This window comes from Camelus ferus, chromosome 5, assembly GCF_009834535.1.
Source record: "Camelus ferus isolate YT-003-E chromosome 5, BCGSAC_Cfer_1.0, whole genome shotgun sequence".
NCBI lineage: Eukaryota > Metazoa > Chordata > Mammalia > Artiodactyla > Camelidae > Camelus > Camelus ferus.
Window position 1 is genome coordinate 73,483,324 of NC_045700.1, and position 20,564 is coordinate 73,503,887.

General features: G+C 38.5%; 2 protein-coding genes across 4 annotated transcripts in view; one reads left to right on the forward strand and one right to left on the reverse strand.

Annotated features, from left to right (window-relative positions):
• Positions 1 to 9,262, reverse strand: part of HSPE1 (heat shock protein family E (Hsp10) member 1) — a 29,310-nt gene extending 20,048 nt beyond the window's left edge. Inside the window, exons 1-4 of one of the 2 annotated variants that reach the window (XM_014551053.2) lie at positions 9,106 to 9,262; positions 8,341 to 8,505; positions 7,269 to 7,358; positions 6,943 to 7,189 (exon numbers count right to left, since the gene is read on the reverse strand). In XM_014551053.2, coding sequence (XP_014406539.1) covers positions 7,139 to 7,189; positions 7,269 to 7,358; positions 8,341 to 8,505; positions 9,106 to 9,108 — 309 coding nt within the window. In that variant the 5' untranslated portion in view covers positions 9,109 to 9,262 and the 3' untranslated portion in view covers positions 6,943 to 7,138. Of the gene's footprint in view, positions 1 to 6,942; positions 7,190 to 7,268; positions 7,359 to 8,340; positions 8,506 to 9,105 lie in introns of those variants that run through there. The other variant, XM_006175213.3, reaches the window with a different exon arrangement.
• A 44-nt stretch (positions 9,263 to 9,306) lies between these two features.
• HSPD1 (heat shock protein family D (Hsp60) member 1) lies at positions 9,307 to 19,610 on the forward strand. Of its 2 annotated transcripts, none has more exons than XM_032480123.1 (12): positions 9,307 to 9,542; positions 10,687 to 10,862; positions 11,894 to 12,146; positions 13,505 to 13,587; positions 14,171 to 14,266; positions 14,849 to 14,942; positions 15,140 to 15,308; positions 16,897 to 16,996; positions 17,565 to 17,810; positions 18,186 to 18,360; positions 18,661 to 18,839; positions 18,985 to 19,610. In XM_032480123.1, exons 2-12 carry the CDS (start codon positions 10,689 to 10,691, stop codon positions 19,135 to 19,137), a joined length of 1,722 nt encoding a protein of 573 aa, XP_032336014.1. In that variant the 5' UTR covers positions 9,307 to 9,542; positions 10,687 to 10,688; the 3' UTR covers positions 19,138 to 19,610. The 2 variants fall into 2 exon arrangements, with proteins under 2 accessions (XP_032336014.1, XP_032336013.1); XM_032480122.1 differs by lacking the exon at positions 9,307 to 9,542 and adding an exon at positions 9,604 to 9,758.
• Positions 19,611 to 20,564: the final 954 nt, after the last annotated feature.

Here is a 20,564-nt window from a genome sequence, read left to right on the forward strand (position 1 = left end):
AGATAGCCTCTTTTTTCTGCCAGTGAACCTTGTCAAGTCTGAAGCTGCATCAACCATCTTGACTTGAAAGAAGGCAGCCTAAGAACAAAGCTGACAGACTGAATGATGCATAAAGTAGTTGAAATGTGCCTTAAAGTAGCATTTATCTGAGATGCAGGAGATTTCATTCCTCCAAGTAAAGTTGAAGCAGCAGTGAAGTATGGAGATGTACGTTCATAGCTGAAAAAATTAGTTACATTGTATGTGTGGTTATATACGTTTTCAACATATTATTTGAAAATTAACTTCTCTTTATGAAACTTGTTATGGACAATTTTTTTGGATTTACAAAGTTCAAACTAAGACAACTTTGACTACAAATAAGTGAGATACTGAACTCCCACAGCACTTCATTCTCCTCTCTGGAATTCTAGAATATTTGACCAATTGGTGATTGTTGTAGCCAGCTGCCAGGATGTCCCCAGTGATCATTATCTCCTGGGATTTACATCTTTGTGTGGTTCTCTCTCACATTGAATAGGGTTGATCTGTTTAACCAACAGAACACTGTGAAAATGATGTCGTGTGACTTGTCATAAAAGACATTGTGGTTCTACTTTACCCTCTTAGCTTACCTGCCCTGGGTGAGAAAGCTGTCATGTGTGAGGACCCTCAAGCAGCCTGTAAGGGATCTGCATGGTGGGGAACCGAAGCTCACACCAAGCAAGCATTGCCCTCCCAGCGTAAGTGTCCATCTTGTAAGTAAAATCTCCAGCTCCAGTCAAACCTCTGGATGATGGCAGCCTCACAAAAGACCCCAAACTAGGATCACCCGAATAAGCTGCCCCCAGATTTCTGAACTACATATACTGTGTGAGACGCTTATTGTTGTTTTAAGCCACTAAGTTTGGGATGATTTGTTATGCAGCAATGGATAACTAATACAGCAATTCCTGAATTTTCAGGAAGGGAAGAGGTGATCAGAAGAGATAAGTCACAACAGACTATTATGGTTTCCTTGTTCAATAGGATACTCTCATTAACTTAGCAGCATTCTCGACTTTTATTTTCTTGATGACACTAATCTCTAAAATTACGCAATTTTTTTTAGGGGAGAGGGTAATTAGGTTTATTTCTTTACTTATTTTTTAAGTGGAGGGATTGGGGATTGAATCCATGACCTTGTGCATGCTAGGCAGGCACTCTACCTCTGAGTTATCCCCTCCTCCTGTCTAAAATTATGCTATTAATTTAGTTGTTTACTTCTGCCTCCTCCATTTATTCATCCCTTATCTCCAGGGCCTAAGGCAGTGCCTGACACATGTTAAAAAAAAAATGAATGGCATAAAAATACTATAACAAACTGGCCTTTTAAAGTGACAAGCCAGATAAGTATCCACTACTGTTTCTTCCAAGTCAAGTCTCCAGGCTAACTAAGACCAAAAGAGCATTTTGTAAGAGTTAGGCTAAATTTTTTTTTAACATTTTTTTATTGAGTTATAGTCATTTTACAATGTTGTGTCAAATTTCAGTGTAGAGCACAATTTTTGTTATACATGAACATACATGTATTTATTATCACTTTTTTTTTGCTGTGAGCTACCAGAGATCTTGTATATATTTCCCTGTGCTATACAGTATAATCTTGTTTATCTATTCTACACTTTGAAATCCCAGTCTCTCCCTTCCCACCCTCCGCCCCCTTGGCAACCACAAGTTTGTATTCTATGTCTATAAGTCTGTTTCTGTTTTATATTTATGATTTTTTTTTTTTAGATTCCACATATGAACGATCTCATATGTTATTTTTCTTTCTTTCTGGCTTACTTCATTTAGAAAGACATTCTCCAGGAACATCCATGTTGCTGCAAATGGCGTTATGTTGTTGGTTTTTATGGCTGAATAGTATTCCATTGTATAAATATACCACAACTTCTTTATCCAGTCATCTGTTGATGGACATTTAGGCTGTTTCCATGTCTTGGCTATTGTAAATAGTGCTGCTATGAACATTGGGGTGCAGGTGTCATTTTGAAGTAGGGTTCTTTCTGGATATATGCCCAGGAGCGGGATTCCTGGGTCATATGGTAAGTCTATTCCTAGTCTTCTGAGGAATCTCCATACTGTTTTCCACAGTGGCTGCACCAAACTGCATTCCCACCAGCAGTGTAGGAGGGTTCCCTTTACTCCACAGCCTCTCCAGCATTTGTCGTTTGTGGACTTTTGAATGATGGCCATTCTGACTGGTGTGAGGTGATACCTCATTGTAGTTTTGATTTGCATTTCTCTGATAATTAGTGATATTGAGCATTTTTTCATGTGCCTATTGATCATTTGTATTTCTTCCTTGGAGAATTGCTGTTTAGGTCTTTTGCCCATTTTTGGATTGGGTTGTTTGTTTTTTTCTTATTAAGTTGTATGAGCTGCTTACATATTCTGGAGATCAAGAAGTTAGGCTAAATTTTAACATGTCTTAAAGAGCTACACTTAATCTGTAAAAAGGAAGAGGGGTTGGATCCATTCTTTGTCTCTTATAACAGGAAAATCTCCAGATAAAGCCAAGATTGGAAAATAAAAACCCAAACTATGAAAATACCTAAAGAAACCATGAAAGAACCTTAAAGTACTGGAGAAGACCTTTCAGAGTTTGACATAATAACCAGAAGCTATAAAGGGAAACATTTATTTATTCAGTTATACCAAAGTGACTTCTACAAGTTCAAAGCATAAACAAAATCAAAGACAAAATGATGAACTGGAGGAAAAAGCTTATCACAAAGGACCAATTTCCCTGATAAATAAAGATATCACACAAATCATAAAAGTCAAGTCACCCACTAGAAAAATGAGCCAAAGACATTAACACTCAATAGGAACAGTCAGTTAACAGTAAAGGAAATAGAGATGGCTCTTAAAACACGAGTTGTTCACCTTCATTCATAATGACAAATTATCAGTTTGGCAAAATAAAAACTGTATAATATCCTGTATTATTGAGAGTGGGAAGAAATCAGCAGTCTTACATTTGCTGATAGGACTATTAATTGATAAAACTAATACAAATGTGCAACTTGGAGAAATGTGTGTACGTATGTGATAAAAGTCCACAAACACTTTGACATAGCAGTTACATGCCTAACAATTTATCTTACAGATATACTTGTTCACATGTGCAAAAAATTTATGAAAAATTTTATTTATTGCAGAAGTATTTCTATTAGCATAAGAATAGAATTTAAATATCCATCAATGGGAAACACCTAAATAAATTTTGGCTTATCCATATAATGAAACATCATACAGCTATAAAGAGAATGAAAAAGCTTTTTTATGTACTTTATAGATTAATTCTAAAAACAAATTGTTAATACAAAAAAAGCCAGGTGCCAAATGGAGTGTATGAAATGTTATTTTATTCTTAAAAGGAAAAAATGTATTTTTTATATACATAGAATACATATACACACAAATACTTATGTATACATAAAACACCCCTGAAAGGAAGAATATAAACTGTTACATTATTTGCCTCCAGAGATGGAACTGTGTGGCTGGGGCACAGAGATGGGAAGGCCTCTTTCAGTGTATATCCTTTTGAATTTTTAACTACATACATGTTATCTAAGTAAAATTAAAGTTTGGGAAGAAAATAACAGACTTCACTAAAAATGTTAGGGACATCTACAGCCCTCCTATTACAGCTAATACTTAAACTAAGAGGGGTTAGGATTTGTCAAATGTCACAAAACCAGTATGTAAGCAACACAGGATCCAGATCCTAGGTTTGAGTGGGCTCTCTCATACAGATTGCTTAAGAGTGAAGGAAAACATTTAAATACTCTTTATGTAAATAAATCAAAAGTTCAAAATTCATTTTGGTGTGGGTGCAGGGAAAACAGCAATTAACTTGCTGGATAAGGCATGACTTAGTATAATGCTGGAGAGCAATCTGGCAGTCCATACTGAGAAGCTTAAGTGCTCACAGCCATCTAAGTGTATTGTTGAAAAAGTATGGGGAAGAAATGCCATATAAAACTTAAAAATTTTATTATTTATATTGAAAACAGTGTGGAATAGAGATCAATGGAACAGACTACAAAATCCAGAAATATGTTTATTTAAAAATTTAATGTATGATAAAAGTGACATCTCAAATTTTGGAGCAGGGGAGTGGTGGTAGGGAAGAATGGATACTCCAATAAAGCTGAGAAAAGATAATCATTGGTTTAAAAAACCAAAGTGAGACATATACTATACACTAAAATTATGGATCAATGAATAACTTAAATTTTCAAAAGAATGAGATTTGACTAGCAATAAACAAAAACTGCACATCAAATTAGGAAACAAATGTGACAAGTTCATATCTCTGTTACATAAAACCTTATGATCCATGTTGGTGGGAAAGCAAAATGGCGTAGCCACCATGCAAAGCAGTATAGAGGATCCTCAGAAAGTTAATAGAACTACCATAGTAGTGGAATTCAGCAATTCCACTTCTGGGTATTTATCTAAAAGAATTGAAATCAGAATCTCAAAGGGATACTAGCACTTTTGTGTAAACTGCAGCACTATTCACAATAGCCAAGATGTGGATGCCTAAATGTCCATCTACTGGTTAGAGAAAATGTGGTGTACACATACAATGGAATATTATTCAGCCTTAAAAAAGGCAATCCTGCAATATTTGGCAACATGGATGAACCTTGAGGACACTATGCTAAGTGAAATAAACCAATCACAGAAGGTCAAATCCTGCATTCCACTTACATGAAGTATCTAAAATAGTCAAACTTGTGGAAGGAGAAGAGTAGAAGGGTGGAGGTCAGGGACTGGAGGAAGGGTACATTGGGAATTGCTAATCAACAGGCATAAAGTTTCAGTTAAGCAAGATGAAAAAGTTCCAGGTATCTACTGTACAACACTTATCTATAGTAGATAGAATAGCTCCCTGGTAATTTTTAGTCTCAATTTCCCAAATTTTTTGTGTAGAATAGTGGAAGGCAGACTTGGAAGTCAGACAAACCTAAGTTCAATTCCAACCTATGACTTAAAGTTTGTGTCAGCTTGAGCAAGTTATTCGACTTCTCTGTGCATCATTCACCTATAAAGCAAAGAACATCTGCCTCAAAGGATTGCTATGACTACAGTTTAGCAAGATTATATGGTAAGTGTTTAAAACAATGCCTGGCAAGTGCTCAAAAAATGGTAATGTTATCATGAAAATTCCAGTCAGAATTTTATCTATTTTGTTTTCCTTACTATTTTTCTGTTGAGGTGAATGACATGCTTTTCAAAAACATATGGTTCCACACCCCTAAATTCCTCATTTTTGGCCCAAATTATCTCATGCCAAAACTCTTGCCCATATTAGGCAAGACTCACTCTAAAATTGTATCTTTAGCAATTCTTCTAGACAAGCATCACAGGACTTCTGTGATACAAAAAATTCTCCCATCCCTCTGACTTACATTGTGGATGGAGTCCTGAAGTTTCAAGTATACCAAGTAATTCCAAGGACAAACCAAGATTCACAAACTGTCATTTTAGATCTCAAAACTCACTTATTTTTTGGGGTTTTGGGAAAACATAATCATGGCCTTTGGACTGGATTCCTAACTGCAATTTACCAGCCACATGGCCTTGAACAAGTTTCCTCATCTCTGAGTCAGTTTTCTCACTGGTGAAATAGAGGGTAAATTGTGCTTACAAGGTTATGACGTGCCTGGGGCACAGTAAGAAACTGATGACCAACTCTGGATCTGTGAAAATAGAGCTTTTAATCTTTTATCTAAATATAACAAAAACCTTAGTTTACCAAATGGCACTAACATATAAGTACACATAAATACTACTTTACTGATGGGGACATAGCCAAAAATGGAGACTTTTATTCCATGCCACTTAAAATTTCATTTAGAGTTCAATTACACAATTTAAATATGGGAAACAACTTTTAAGACATGATCATCAACTAGCTTGTAAGGAACCAAAACTAGGAAATAAATTTTGACTGCCAAGGCAGAAAATAGCTGGTAGCCAAGTAGTCAAGTTTAGGGTCTGGCAATCGACTCTCGTGTAGGACTCTCTACATTCAAATCTTAATTCTCCCTAGCTGCTATAGCTCAATCAAGCTATTTTATCCAGTTCTGTGATTCAGTTTCCTATATGTTAAATTCAACAAATTTTATACTTGATACCTACTAATTGGCAGACACTTTAGGTACCACCCCCACCCCCACAGTGGTTATCACCAAGGTTGAAATTACAACTATCAAGTGCTTAGAATTAGCTGACAAAGTAGCAGAGACCATATAAGATGAAGTTTTAGCATCTGCAGGTGGACATGTCCAAATCCTGGCTTTGTCACTTCCTACTGAGTATTTCCAGTTATTACTTAACTCCTCTGTGCCTCATCTTCCAGATGGGAATTATAGTACCTACATCTTATGTTTAAAAATTAAACCAACTGATACATGCAAAAATACCCACAACAGTTGCCAACACCTGGAAAACCCTCCTGAAGTGTTAGCTGTAAATACTATCACAGTGCCTAGCTGGCATACAGAAGGCACTCAGCCAATGGGACCTACTATATACTCTGCCTTGGATTTTTTGTTAAGTAGACTAAGTAGTAATATTGTTTTAAAAACTGGAAATGTTCATTAAGTTTTTCAAAATATAGATTTCATAAATGAAGAACTATACTTAAATGTTTGTTATGTATGAAATTAGAATGTCACTACTTGTCTTTCTTAAGTGTCAATCTGTGGCTTTGTATCAGCATCAAGTATATATATATATATATATATATATATATATATATAAAGCTAAACTCAATTTGAAAATTGAAAACCTTGTTTCCCAGAATTCTCTACAGGTTACTTGAAAAAAAAAAACAAAAACCCCCACCAAACTAAGAACCCTAAAAACCATCTTAAATCACTAAATAAAGATTAACCATTCATTTATATATTTTTATTTGGAAATGTTTCTATCAGTACAGTGAAACTAAATTTGAGAGACACTGGATGTCATTAGTTTGGATATCATTAGTTTATTATAAAAGAGAGATGTGGAAATTATTTACATGATGAAAAGATTTCAGAACTTCAGTGGAATGGGCAGCTTCACGTGATGCCATTTCAATAGTGACATTTCAGTCTACATATTTTCCAAGAATGTCACCATCTCTAAATAAGAAATAATCCTGCAAATAGAGAAACCATTAGTTAAGAAAACTAATAGCAAATACTTAACTTCCTCTTAAAATTATGAAATTTACATACCTTGTCATCTAGAACTACTTTGGTGCCTCCGTATTCTGGGAGAAGTACTTTATCTCCAACTTTCACACTAACTGGTTGAATCTCTCCACCCTTCAGAAAATAAGGATGTTTATTAGCAAAGACATCTAGTTGATCAAGTATTTACACTTAACTCTTTAATAAGTGTGCTCACTCAAATCAAATGTTAAAAAAGAACTTGGTGGCCAAGTGATATAATTTATACAATCATAGACTTTCACTCAAAAACACCACTAGAGAGTTACATTTTGAAATAATGCACACACAGTGGCTTAAAGTAAAACCTGATTTCAGTGTAAAAGTTCAAAGTGCTATACTGGGAAAACTAAACTAGTTTTTAACCGTTAAACAGTAACATAAACTCAACTCTACCATAGGTACAATGGGCATATTCAACTTCCTTATGAAAAGTTTTCTGGCTCTGGAACATATACATTTGTGATTCAATTTCCTTTCCTCCAAGGCAGATTTGCAGAGAGGGTAGAAGCAGAGTGCCCAAAGCCTTCCTATTCCTAACTCCAGGATAAGGTAACTCCCTGCTAGAACTTTCTTAGAGGCAACTGAAACAATGCAATTAACATATTTGTCCCAAAGGGCATATGTGTAATCCAGCTGACACTTTTGTAAGTCTGAGGTCTAAACAGTAATTGAAGAACGCGTGGAAGCATATTTCAGTTCCTTTCAAAGGTATGCCAACCAAGGCCCAAAGTGGTTAAAGGATTAGGGCAATTTTAGTGTTAGAGATTAGACCAAGAGTTCAAATTTCCCTTCAATTCTTAAAAAGCCCCCACGGGTTATCTTTAAGCATAATTATTCCTACTGATTTTAACACTCTGCAACTCTCCATCATATAAAATAAGCTATTTCATTTCACAATCATTTTTGCTAGTGTGAGAGTAGATGTGAATCCCCAAAGAAATGATCTTTAAGATAACAAGCTATTATAAATAGAAAAAAAAAGCTATCTAAAAGGCTACTTTTAATAATAACCAAGGTTTTTTCTCTCTCCATTTCACATCACATAAACATTAGTTTCATTTTAGTCGTCCCTTACCTTTCCTTTAGAGCCCGATCCAACAGCTACTACTGTTGCCTGCAATACTTTCCCTTGAGATTTTTCTGGAAGCATAATGCCTCCTTTGGTTACAGTTTCGGCTGCACTCCTTTCAACTAATACGCGGTCAAAGAGGGGGAGAAACTTTCTAAATGCCTGTCCTGCCTGGAGAGAGAGAAATGTTAAACTTGAAACAAAAACAATATATGCTAAACAGACCACATGTGGCGTTCAAAGATAACGCCAAAATTCAGATTACTAAAAGAAAATCCCTTAGAACGTTCAACTCTACATTCCAAGCTTAATTTTCCATTCCCTATGTGTGTTAGGGGTCGTTGTGGCTCCTCTGGTCAGTAGCCAGAGCAGCTTTAAGAACAACCTTAGTTCAATCCAAGGTCAAGCACTCTTCTTCCTCGGATTTTCCTAGAAATTGTCAGCAAACATTAAACTTCCTCCGTCTGGAATCATGCTTTTTTTCAAGACGACTGCACACCTGCTAAGGCCCCTGCGGAACTGCACTTGGGTCGGCCGCCGCGCTGGAGTCGGGGTTCCCACCCCCTGCGCCACACGTTGCCTCCACGCGCGTGCAAAGAGCTCTCGGCTGAGAAAAAGGTCAGTGGAGCCTCTCCTATTCAGGGTTAGCGCAGCGCCCGGTCACTGAGTGACCGCCTACCCCTCTCAACAGGCCCAAAGGGAGCCGTCCGGGCTCCGCGTGCACCCCAGGCCAACCCTGGCCCTCGGGCCACCGGCCGACGCGGTACTCACCATGACTCCGGTCCCCGCAGTTCGTACTCTCCCCTCCCGCCGCTGCCGCAAAGAGAAACCCGCAGTCCAGCCCTCCGGCCACGTGAACTGGGGAAAAGGCCATGCAACGCGCAAGCGCACTCGCTCCCGCCCCGGCCCCTCCCCGCGAGAGGGGGCGGCCGCAGCAGCGCGCCCCGCGATTCGTCTCCTGAGCTCTGCGCAGGCCCCTGACGCGCCGACCGGGAGGCGGAAGAAAAGAGGAGCTCCTTCTAGGCTTTTCTAGGCCGTCGGCCGAGGTGAAAGTACTAGCCCTTCGCCCCCCCTCCCGGAAATGACGCGACTTGACCCTTGACCCACACAGCGCGGCGCTTCCCGGAAAGTTCTGGAACGGCGCGCCGCCCGGGAACTAGCCTAAGCCGGCCGGAGAGAGCTGAGCTCGCCGGCCTGGCCTAGCGCGGGTAGGGAGGGGCGGGGCTGGCGCGCGGCGCGTGCAGATTGCCGGGCCCGAGCCGACGGGAAGGGGTGGGCGCCGCCCGCACGCGCGCTGCGGAGGGGCGGGGGGAGCCGCGGAGGGAGGGGACACAAGCTCATTGCCGTGTGCGCCCTGCGCTCTGTCCCTCACTCGCCGCCGTCGGCCTGTCTCTCCGCTCGCACATCGTGCCGCTGCCCCGCAGGTACGCGGCCGCCCCGCGCCGCCTTACCCTTGCGCTTCGGAACCCTGAGCCGGCCTTCCCCCGCTGTCCTGAGTTGGCGGGCCGGCGACAGCCAGAGCTTCCCCGGGGCGCTGCAGGCCCAGGCCCGCAGAGCCAGGCCTCGTGGGTCCATGAGGGGACCCATCACGTGCGCAGTGGAGTTCCCGGGTCTCCCGCCCGGTCAGGGCGCAGCAGGGAGGGCTTACCCGGGAGTGTGTGTGGAATCGGGGAAGTGTGTTCACATGGGTCCTCCGATGCAGCCCGTTTCTGGCCGGGTGTAGAGTGCCGGGGAGGGTGGTCGTTGCGCGTGGGAACCGCCCTTGGCCCCGCGGACAGCTGGGGTACATCGCCTCCACCTTTGACCTTGCTTGGGTGTCCTGATGGAAAAACACGTGGGGCCGCTCAGAGTGGGCCGTGCCGCCGCCCCCAGCATCGCGGCCTTGCATGCCGCCCTGATACAGTATCCCCGAGTGGATACATGAGGACACATTTTACTCAGCGGATGTTTGCACCTTCGGGAGAATTTTTACTCCCTTGGTCATTTGGGTTTATAGCCTGCCTCTTCCCTGTTGACTTGGGTTTTCAGGGGCATTTGGAGCGGTTTTGCTCACAAGGCCATTTTAGCGGTGAAAGATTAACTCGTTTTTAGCGTCCGGGGTAGGTGGCCATGGGGAAGGATATGTTTTGTGCTCGTGCTTTAGATGAGGCGTGGGGCGGCCTGTTTCTTAAAGCTTGCGCTATTTGCTGGTGTTCGGGGCTGTGGAGCGTTCCGAGGCCCAGGTGCAGTGGCTGGCAGAGGTCAGCCCAGCTCGCTTCTAACAGTTCCTGTTCTGTTGCACAGGTGATCGCGTTGTAACACACCACGGGTAGTGCTAGTATTATATTGATAATCTGCTTGTTTCTCCTCCAGAAATGCTTCGATTACCCGCAGTCCTTCGCCAGATTAGGCCAGTGTCCAGAGCACTGGCTCCTCATCTCACTCGGGCTTATGCCAAAGATGTAAAATTTGGTGCAGATGCCCGAGCCTTAATGCTTCAAGGTGTAGACCTTTTAGCCGATGCTGTAGCCGTTACTATGGGGCCAAAGGTATCAGTATCGTTATTTTGTTGTTATTTATGATATTGTTAAAGAATAACATTTTGTTGATGGCGAGTAGTCATACAAAGCTATTGAACAGTGCTTTGGTGACTTTAAACAGTATCTGCCGAATTTGCAAAACCTTATTTTGTACGATGTGACGTAATCAAATTGTTAACTCCTAGCTCAAGATAGATTGTTAAACTCAGGGTAGAATTAATTTTGCTTGCCTGCTTGAGTTAGATTTTGATTTCTTTCCCAGTGCTTAGTACCAAGCATAGAGGGAAGAGAGTAACTTCCATAATACCTCATGTGCTTGTAGGTTCTAGTTTAACCTAACGTTTTCCTGTTGTCCCTTGTGTTCCAAAGCACATTTAAAAGTTTAAGTCTCATTTAACAAATAGATTGGGAAATAAAGGGTAATGAGTAATTTGAAGAAACCTTTCTGAGGGTCATGCATGGTCGAGTGCATTTCGAGATTGAAGACATTACAAATATCGAAGTGATCAAAACTGTAAAATAAGGTATTTGCGTGCCTCACAAGAAGCAGCTTTGGTTCAAATTCAAAGCCACAATACTATTTGCACTATATTTGAGATTTAATGTTGAACAACTCAGGAAGGGTATGCTGTACTTATCTTGCTGTTAATATTTTAGAAAGTAAATTTTAAAGCAAGTTTTAAAGTTTTCACAGTACTATTAGAGATAGCAGGCACGGGACAAAACTTAAGTATAAATTATGTGAAGACTTCTAGAATTTCAGTATAATCCACGAAATTGCTATTAGTTTATCTTGTGTTCTTATTTTATAAGATGACATGGGTCTCTAGGACTTTTATCTCCTATAACATCTCATCCAAGGAAATGTACTTTGCAACAAAGAGGTCACTTTGTAAACTAAGAACATTGATGAGCTTGCCCTTGAGGTTCATGCTGTCAGGTGTTGAACTGAGGCTTTCAAGTAATTGCCTATTATAAAAACTGCTCCTATTTTAAGTTAAATCGTGAGTCTGTGACTTTTTTTTCCTCTGCAATTATAGGGAAGGACAGTGATTATTGAACAGAGTTGGGGAAGTCCCAAAGTGACAAAAGATGGTGTGACTGTTGCAAAGTCCATTGACTTAAAGGATAAATATAAAAATATTGGCGCTAAACTTGTTCAAGATGTTGCCAATAACACAAACGAAGAGGCTGGGGATGGCACCACTACTGCAACTGTACTAGCACGTTCTATTGCCAAGGAAGGGTTCGAGAAGATTAGCAAAGGTGCTAATCCAGTGGAAATCAGGAGAGGTAGGAGTGTTTCTTTATTGTCATCACAGTGTTTTAAACTATCAGTTAAATTATATTAGTTGATTCTTTGTTGTTTTTCCTCTTTCCTGAAAAATCTTTAAAAATCCTTAAAAAAAAATCTCTTGAGTAGTGATCTTACGTTTGGCTATGTGGTGGGTTCTGTGCTAGGTATCAAAGGGGGAAATGTGACTAAGACAGTCCTGTTTTCCACAGTCATCCATCCCTGTCATCCCCTGTCCCCCACTTCTCCCTTAAACCAACAGCTTATATTGGAAGTTACAGCATATATTGTGTACCTTGAAAATAGTAAATTTAATGAGAATCAGAACAGAAAGAGATTATACAGTTTTGATGTTTTACTTTAGTTATGTGGAAAGTAGGGCTAAACAAGAAACCATGTCACCCAGGGTGTCAGAATGAGTTTGCTTTTTTTTCCCCTTGCCTCTTAACAGCACATATTGTGTATTCGTCTGCATTTTGTTTATTTTTGCTTGTTTTAGGGAGCTGGGCCACAATTTAAAGATCTCTCCTTGGCATGGAATTGCTATGTATCTCTAGGGTTTGTTATCATCCAAATTAGGAAACTTAAACCAGGATAGTAAAGGGGGATGCCATTAATAACTTTGTGAGAACTGGCATCTCTAGTGTTCTGAGGTATCATAATCTCATCTATTTCAGTGTTTGAGATCCAAATGAGTGTGTTGCATTAACCACTCGCAAGTTGAATTGAGGTTATTAAGGATACTTCCCAAATAAAGTCATTGTTTTCACACAACTTGCTTTTTTTTTGAAGTAACATTTCTCAAAGAAGGGAAGAGCTAGTCCTGTTCAAACAAAATGGGCTTCTCAAATCCACATCGGGATGCTGTATGTTAAAGATGTTTTATTCATAGTTACATATTTTTTAAGTGAGAAAGTTTCAGGCACTTAAAAACCCAAGGGCACAGCCACAAGAAAGTCCTTATCCTTGAGAGTTACACTTGTTTAAAATAATGGACTGTAATCCATTTGGGTGCTTTTTGTGTCATTCAGTTGAGGGGAAATGTGTTGGATGACCCTCATAGAAATATACAACATATTATGGGGAAGATTTACACAGAATGAGTTGGATGGTGAAATTCTTGAAGTTGTACACCTTGGGTTTTTTAAAATACAATTTTCATAATAATTTTGGCACTGTGGGACTTCATTTATTAAAGTTCCCGTTCCAGTGCATGCCATCTTCCTCCACGTGAGAAGTGCTGACTCAGGAGCAGTGCATAAGCATTAAGGCATTGCAACATGTAATGTGAACCAGAAATTTTACTTGACATGGAGCCATGAGAGAATGAGCACTGTAATATTTGTTCTTCAACCAGGTGTGATGCTAGCTGTTGATGCTGTAATTGCTGAACTTAAGAAGCAGTCTAAACCTGTCACAACCCCTGAAGAGATCGCCCAGGTACAAAAATTTTTGGTAATATTTTATGATAAATTTTTTTTTAAAGTTTTAGTAACATGATTTTGTTCCATAATTACCAACTAGTGTCAGAATAACAATACTTCCCAGTCACCAGCATTGGAAGCATTTTTCTTGCTCCTGAAGCATTTGAAAGTAATGCAGTGACCATAATTTGAATCTTAAATGGGTTGTCATTTTAGTTCTAAATGGCTCCAAATAAAAACTCATTTGTATGTGTGGAAAATGTTCCTTGTCCATTTATCAAAGTTGCATAATTTGTAATACTGCCACATTTGTCAAGGGGTAAAAATAAGCGTCAGCCTCCCTTTTCTCTTCTGTTTCTGTTTAAAAGAATAATTGTGTGTTTATTTCATATCTTTCAAAAATAATGAGGGTAAATAATGAATTTTAAAAGTTGAAAACAACCATTAGAATTATGCCATAAAATCCCCTCCCCCGTCTCACCACTGTCACTGTCCTTCTAGCTTCCCACCAAGGATGTATCAATTTGGAAACTGGGAGAGGGTAAGGGAGTTGATTGAGGACACTAGCCTTATTTGGAAGAGTTATTTCATTATTTCAGGTTGCTACGATTTCTGCAAATGGAGACAAAGAAATTGGTAACATCATTTCTGATGCAATGAAAAAGGTTGGAAGAAAGGGCGTTATCACAGTAAAGGCAAGTGTGTTTTTAATGATGGATTGGAATGAGGTGTTTGGTAATGAAATCTGAGTTTTACAAATACAAAAATTTGATCTGGGGGGAGGGTATAGCTCAGTGATGTAGAGTGTGTGCTTAGCATCTATGAGGTCCTGGGTTCAATGCCCAGTACCTCCATTTTAAAAAATGAATGAATAAATCTAATTTCTTCTCCCCAAAATGAAAAAAATTTTGATCTATATGTGTTTCCAAAAGTATATTTCATTTTTCATGGGTATAATAGGCACCTATATAGAATAGAGTGCTTACTGTGTTTTGTGTGAACTATTAAACTTTGCCTTTAGGAGTAAATCCATCCTGACTTAAATGATACTGTAAAAATATAAAAAGAAAAAAAAAATAAATAAATGATAGATGTAAAAATTAGTTCAAATATGCATTCTTGAAACTTTTGCAGATATGGAGTTGGATGCCCTGGGGCATTGGTAGTCCTACCTGGATTCCTTATGAGAAGTGAGGACCTGATAAAAATTAGTCTGTAATTGGAACCTTAGTGTTTCTTAAGTGAAATTCATATAACGAATTCTTTGATTTTCATAGGATGGAAAAACACTGAATGATGAATTAGAAATTATTGAAGGCATGAAGTTTGATAGAGGTTATATTTCTCCATACTTTATTAATACATCAAAAGGTAAGTAAATCAGTAACTGATTTTTGTTTTTCTCTAAAGGGAGGTACCGGGGATAGAACCCAGGAATAACCCAAAAATTTTTTTTTAACATAAAGTGTACTGGTACTTTGGTTTAGAGCTTTTTCACTTAAATAAATTGTAGTCATTTTCAGAATAATGTTCTGAAGTTGGTTAGAAATAGTCTTTGTTTTTTGCAGGTCAGAAATGTGAATTCCAAGATGCCTATGTTTTATTGAGTGAAAAGAAAATTTCTAGTGTCCAATCCATTGTTCCTGCTCTTGAAATTGCCAATGCTCACCGTAAACCCTTGGTCATAATTGCTGAAGATGTGGATGGAGAAGCTCTGAGTACACTCGTTTTGAATAGGTAATAGGCAGTGGTATTTGGTTTACATTTCCAGTTGAAAGGCAGTTATTTGTATTGATTGAAATCTCCAGTATGTACCTCCACACCAAACCACTTGTGTTTGTATCTAGAGCTGTGTAGGTGTGCTTCATGAACCCTTAGTCCAGTCATGTTTCTGTCTTTTTGAGTGGGGTCCCAGAGCCCTAATGTTTTGTGCAACTTTCTCATAAGATAGCCTAAGAGTTTACAGTTGTTTTGAAGGTGACTGACTTGTGTTTTCTTCTGTTTTTAAAAAAAGACTTCCCGAGAAAAATATTTTCCCAATTATAATTTTGCATGGGAAGAGATAAATAAACAACTACCATTCTAACCTAAGTGTATTTAGCCATTGGTATTTTACGTAATATGTTAAAAAGAAAATGTTAATGTATAGTCTGAAATAGAGATTGGGCCTCTACCTGAAGTAAGCTGAGGTCTGTTCACTTAATTTTTTAAATCTATAATTTAATGTATTTTCTAGTGTAAGACAGGTAATATTAATGCTGCAAACAGTTATCTTAGGGCATTATTAAAATACACATTCTTCCTAGTCTTAGAACTGAGGTATATTAGAAATGAGATTCTCCAATTTTATTATAATGGAAGGACACAAATGAAATAGCAGGTATATGTTAGAGAATTGCACACCTTGACCTGACCTAAGTGAATTATCCTGGAATGTTTGTAGCCTGGATTTGCTTTTTGGGTTATGAAAAAGCCCTAGAGTTGTGGGATTTGAAACCGAAGTAAAAAAAAAAAAAAAAAGAAAAAGCAGGCCTAAGGAGTTTTCATGGAGCCATTTTACTGGTAGCTGTAAAGTTGGATCTCCAATTTACTTGGCATACCATCAGTTTAAATCTGATTTTTATTTTGACTTCTTAATAAAATTGATCATTTCTGTCTTAAACGTTTGTATATTCCTTCCATTTCACAGCCTAGTCTCAACTGGGCATTTTATAAATTTTATGTTCTAAGTTCATTACCTGATAAAAATTGTATATAAACTTAATGTTATTATCAGCAGTATTTTACATTTATAAAGGAACTGAATTAAAAACTGCTTGCTCAGGATATAGCTAGTATTTTATAACTGTAAATGAAGTGTATAACCTTTAAAATTATGAATCATTATGTGATACACATAAAACTTACTGTAAATCAACTATATCTCAATAAAAAAGAAAGAGCTGCTCAAGCTTGACTTTAATAGGAGCTTAATACTAAATGGAACCCATCCAGTAGGGGTAATTGCTGACTAGATGACCCCCAAATTTAGTATAGAGTAATTCTGATCCTCACAATCTATAAAATAGTTATCACTATATTTAACTTACACATTTTCAACAGGGATGTAAGGTCAGCAGTTTATATTAAGAAGGTAAGCAGACACTAGCAAATGTGGATAAATTGTTCTTTCCTGTCTCAGTTTATCTAAAAGTTGCCAGGTGGCAAAAAAAAAAAAAAAAAATCTTTAGAAGTTCAGCTTCCTAAGTAACCTTAGTCAGAACTTGAAGAACTAGACAGGTATTTTTTGTAAAATTTAAATCTTCTTAATAACTGTTCTTAACAGGCTGAAAGTTGGTCTCCAGGTTGTAGCAGTCAAAGCTCCAGGTTTTGGTGACAATAGAAAGAACCAGCTTAAAGACATGGCTATTGCTACTGGTGGAGCAGTAAGTAAAATAAATGTGATTTTGATTTACTGCATGTTAGTCACACATCCAGGTCTGAGGTTTATGAGGAGAATTCACATTTTCACAGTCAGATACTACTGTCAGCTCACCTAATCTGTGTTTCTGCTGGATGTGGGGAGGAGGAGGTTGGGTTAAATAGTACTGCGAAGGTCCCTTTGTTTAACTTGCCAGGACTCTGGCACAAGAATGGGCTTATTGACTACCATGTTTTCAGGAATGTACTAGAAAGACAGGACTTCAGAGTTTAAGCCTAGGTTCTAGTCTTTGTTCCACTAAAAGTATAGCCTTAGATGAGTTTATACTTTTCTCAAAAAAGCTAATATTAATTGAGGATTAAGTGAGCAGTTGGAAATGTAATGAAAGACAATACTCAGTTTTGTCTGGACTAGCTATGGTCTTGAAATCTCATGTTTCAAAGAAACATAGTATTATAAGATGTTTCTCTCTTCAAAACACCTGTGTGATATATTAATAAACTTGATATAATGAAAAAAGTATAATCTGTAATTGGTTCCTTTTTTTTTTTTTTTTTTTAATGTTTTTGTAGGTATTTGGAGAAGAGGGACTGACTCTAAATCTTGAAGATGTTCAGCCCCATGACTTAGGAAAAGTTGGAGAGGTCATTGTGACCAAAGATGATGCCATGCTCTTGAAAGGGAAAGGTGACAAGGCTCAAATTGAAAAGCGTATTCAAGAAATCATTGAGCAGTTAGATATCACAACCAGTGAATATGAAAAGGAAAAACTGAATGAACGTCTGGCAAAACTCTCAGATGGTGTAGCTGTGCTGAAGGTAAGATTCATTGTTGTATTTTATAAGCTGCTTGGGTTCTAGCCCAAGAATGATTGTTTCAGTGGTATTCCCCAATAATGCCATGTAACCAAAATGTTTAGGGAATCCACTTTCTTGTGGAGATACTTATTTATAAAATTTCTTTACTGAAATATTCTTAAAACCAGAATTGAACTTGTAGTGGGGGGATTGTGTGGGAGAAGATGTTCAATGATCATTCTGGAGTCTGACACTAAACTCACTCTGTTAACTGTTTAATAGGCAGCCTTTGTAAAATTGCTTTTTAAGTAAACCAGATGCTTTTTAATGACTCCTGGCAGTCAGCATCTTGAATGGCAGAGGCCATACTAACTGGAATTCTTTCTTAATCTTCAGGTTGGTGGAACAAGTGATGTTGAAGTAAATGAAAAGAAAGACAGAGTTACTGATGCCCTTAATGCTACACGAGCTGCTGTTGAAGAAGGCATCGTTCTAGGAGGGGGCTGTGCCTTGCTTCGGTGCATTCCAGCCTTGGATTCAATAACTCCAGCTAATGAAGATCAAAAAATTGGTAAAAAGTTACCTTAGAAATTAGTTTATTTGCAGCCAGGTTTTAGACTCTGTTAGAATTATGTTGTTGCTGCCCACTAAGTGGAACAAGAAGTCACAAAGCAATTTCCAGAATAACGGAAGTAGAATAGTGCTGATGTCAGGGAGAGACGAAAGATGCGTCACTGTCTTTCAGGAGGAATGATTTGATCTGTGGCATCTTCCTAGTTGGAATTTTTCAATATCCGTACTCTTACGAGTAGAATTGTGCTTTAATACAAAAGAACTAAAATTAATTTGCTAAAAATTATTTTCTTTATAGGAATAGAAATTATTAAAAGAACACTCAAAATTCCTGCAATGACAATTGCTAAGAATGCCGGTGTTGAAGGATCATTGATAGTTGAGAAAATTTTGCAGAGTTCTTCAGAAGTTGGTTATGATGCTATGCTTGGAGATTTTGTGAATATGGTGGAAAAAGGAATCATTGATCCAACTAAGGTAAGTAATTGGCCACTATCAAATAGTGACTATAAACTATATAGTAAATAGTTTGACCACTGTCAGGAATACTTTCAAGAACTCTTCATTAGGTCTAGTTTATTTTTTACTAAGGAAAAGTAATATTTTATCAAACTTCCCCTAGGTTGTAAGAACGGCATTGCTGGATGCTGCTGGAGTGGCCTCTCTGTTAACTACAGCAGAAGTTGTAGTCACAGAAATTCCTAAGGAAGAGAAGGATCCTGCCATGGGTGGAATGGGTGGAATGGGAGGTGGTATGGGAGGCGGCATGTTCTAATTCCTAGAATAGTGCTTTACCATTAGTGAACTGTGAGAGGAGGCTCGAGGCAGCATTCCTCACCAATAACTTCAAGAGGGGTCGGTTGAAGGAGATGACTGAAGAAAAGGCTGGCTGATGTTTAAGAAAATCACTATAACCATCAGTTACTGGTTTCAGTTGACAACATGGAATGGTTTACTGCTGTCATTGTCCACACCTACAGATAATTTATTTTGTATTTTTTGAATAAAGACATTTGTACATTCCTGATAAATGAGAATAAGAGCCATGTACCAATGTACTGCTTTCAACTTAAATCACTGAGGCATTTTTACTACTATTCTGTTAAAGTCAGGATTTTAGTACTTGCCATCACCAGATGAGAAGTTAAGAAGCAGCCTTTCTGTGGAGAGTAAGAATAATTGTGTACAGAGTAGAGAAATATCCAATTATGTGACAACCTTTGTGTAATAAAAATTGTTTAAAGTTAATTGTGTTAGCCTTTCCATGATCCAGAGATACAAGGAATGAAAGCCAATTTAAGGAGGAGGGGTGGGGTTTCGCACAAGTTTATAAAGTTATTCCACCTATAGTATTTCTCTTTGCTGCAGACTGGATTACATTATTACATTGGTAATGGGGGGGAATTTTTAAAAGTGGTAACTCTGAATATTGTGTATCTTAGGGTTTGACCATAAAGAAAAGAGCAACTTGTTTCTTACAAGAATTACAGTTATTGTTCTAGAGCTTCAGCATAACAGAGAAGCAGTGGTTTCCCTGCTAGGTACTCACAAGTGAGGAGGGTGGGGTTTGTAGGATGAAATGTGTTCAGTGAAAAAGAGGTGTGTGCCAGCATAATGTATAGTGGGGGAAGGGCATCCACAACTTGACAGGCACAGCCCAGTGTGATCACCTTTGTTTCTTACCTTGAAATGGTTTTCTGTCTCAGTGCACTGTCTTTATTAGATAACACAGTATAGAGGTATGGCTTATTTTTAATATAGTAGCTGGGGGGGAGGGTTGTGTGTGTGAGTGTGTTGGGGACAAACACTGATTTGCAAAATAGATCACTGCTTTCTAGATTGACTATAAGGTGCAAGTTCTGTAACTGCCATATCTAAGTTTTTACTCTGACCTGTGCCAAGAATGTAGTCTTACCTCAGAGCTATGGAATCTGGACCTGCCGGGGAAGGAACAACAGTCTGTTGGTCAGTTTGGCTCTTGGGTTGCTGCTAAGAGGTTTGATGTAAGGTAGGCATTGAGGCAAATGTTTCTGCTTTCCTTACCTAGTATGAATAGTTTGGACAGAAATAGAAGGAAAAATAAAGTTCATCACAGATCAAAAGCCGAAGTCACTTGAAATTCTGCACCTAGAAATACCTCTGCATTGTTCAACTTCGTTGGGTTAGAAACAATGACAGATTAGAGGGGACTGAATGAATAAA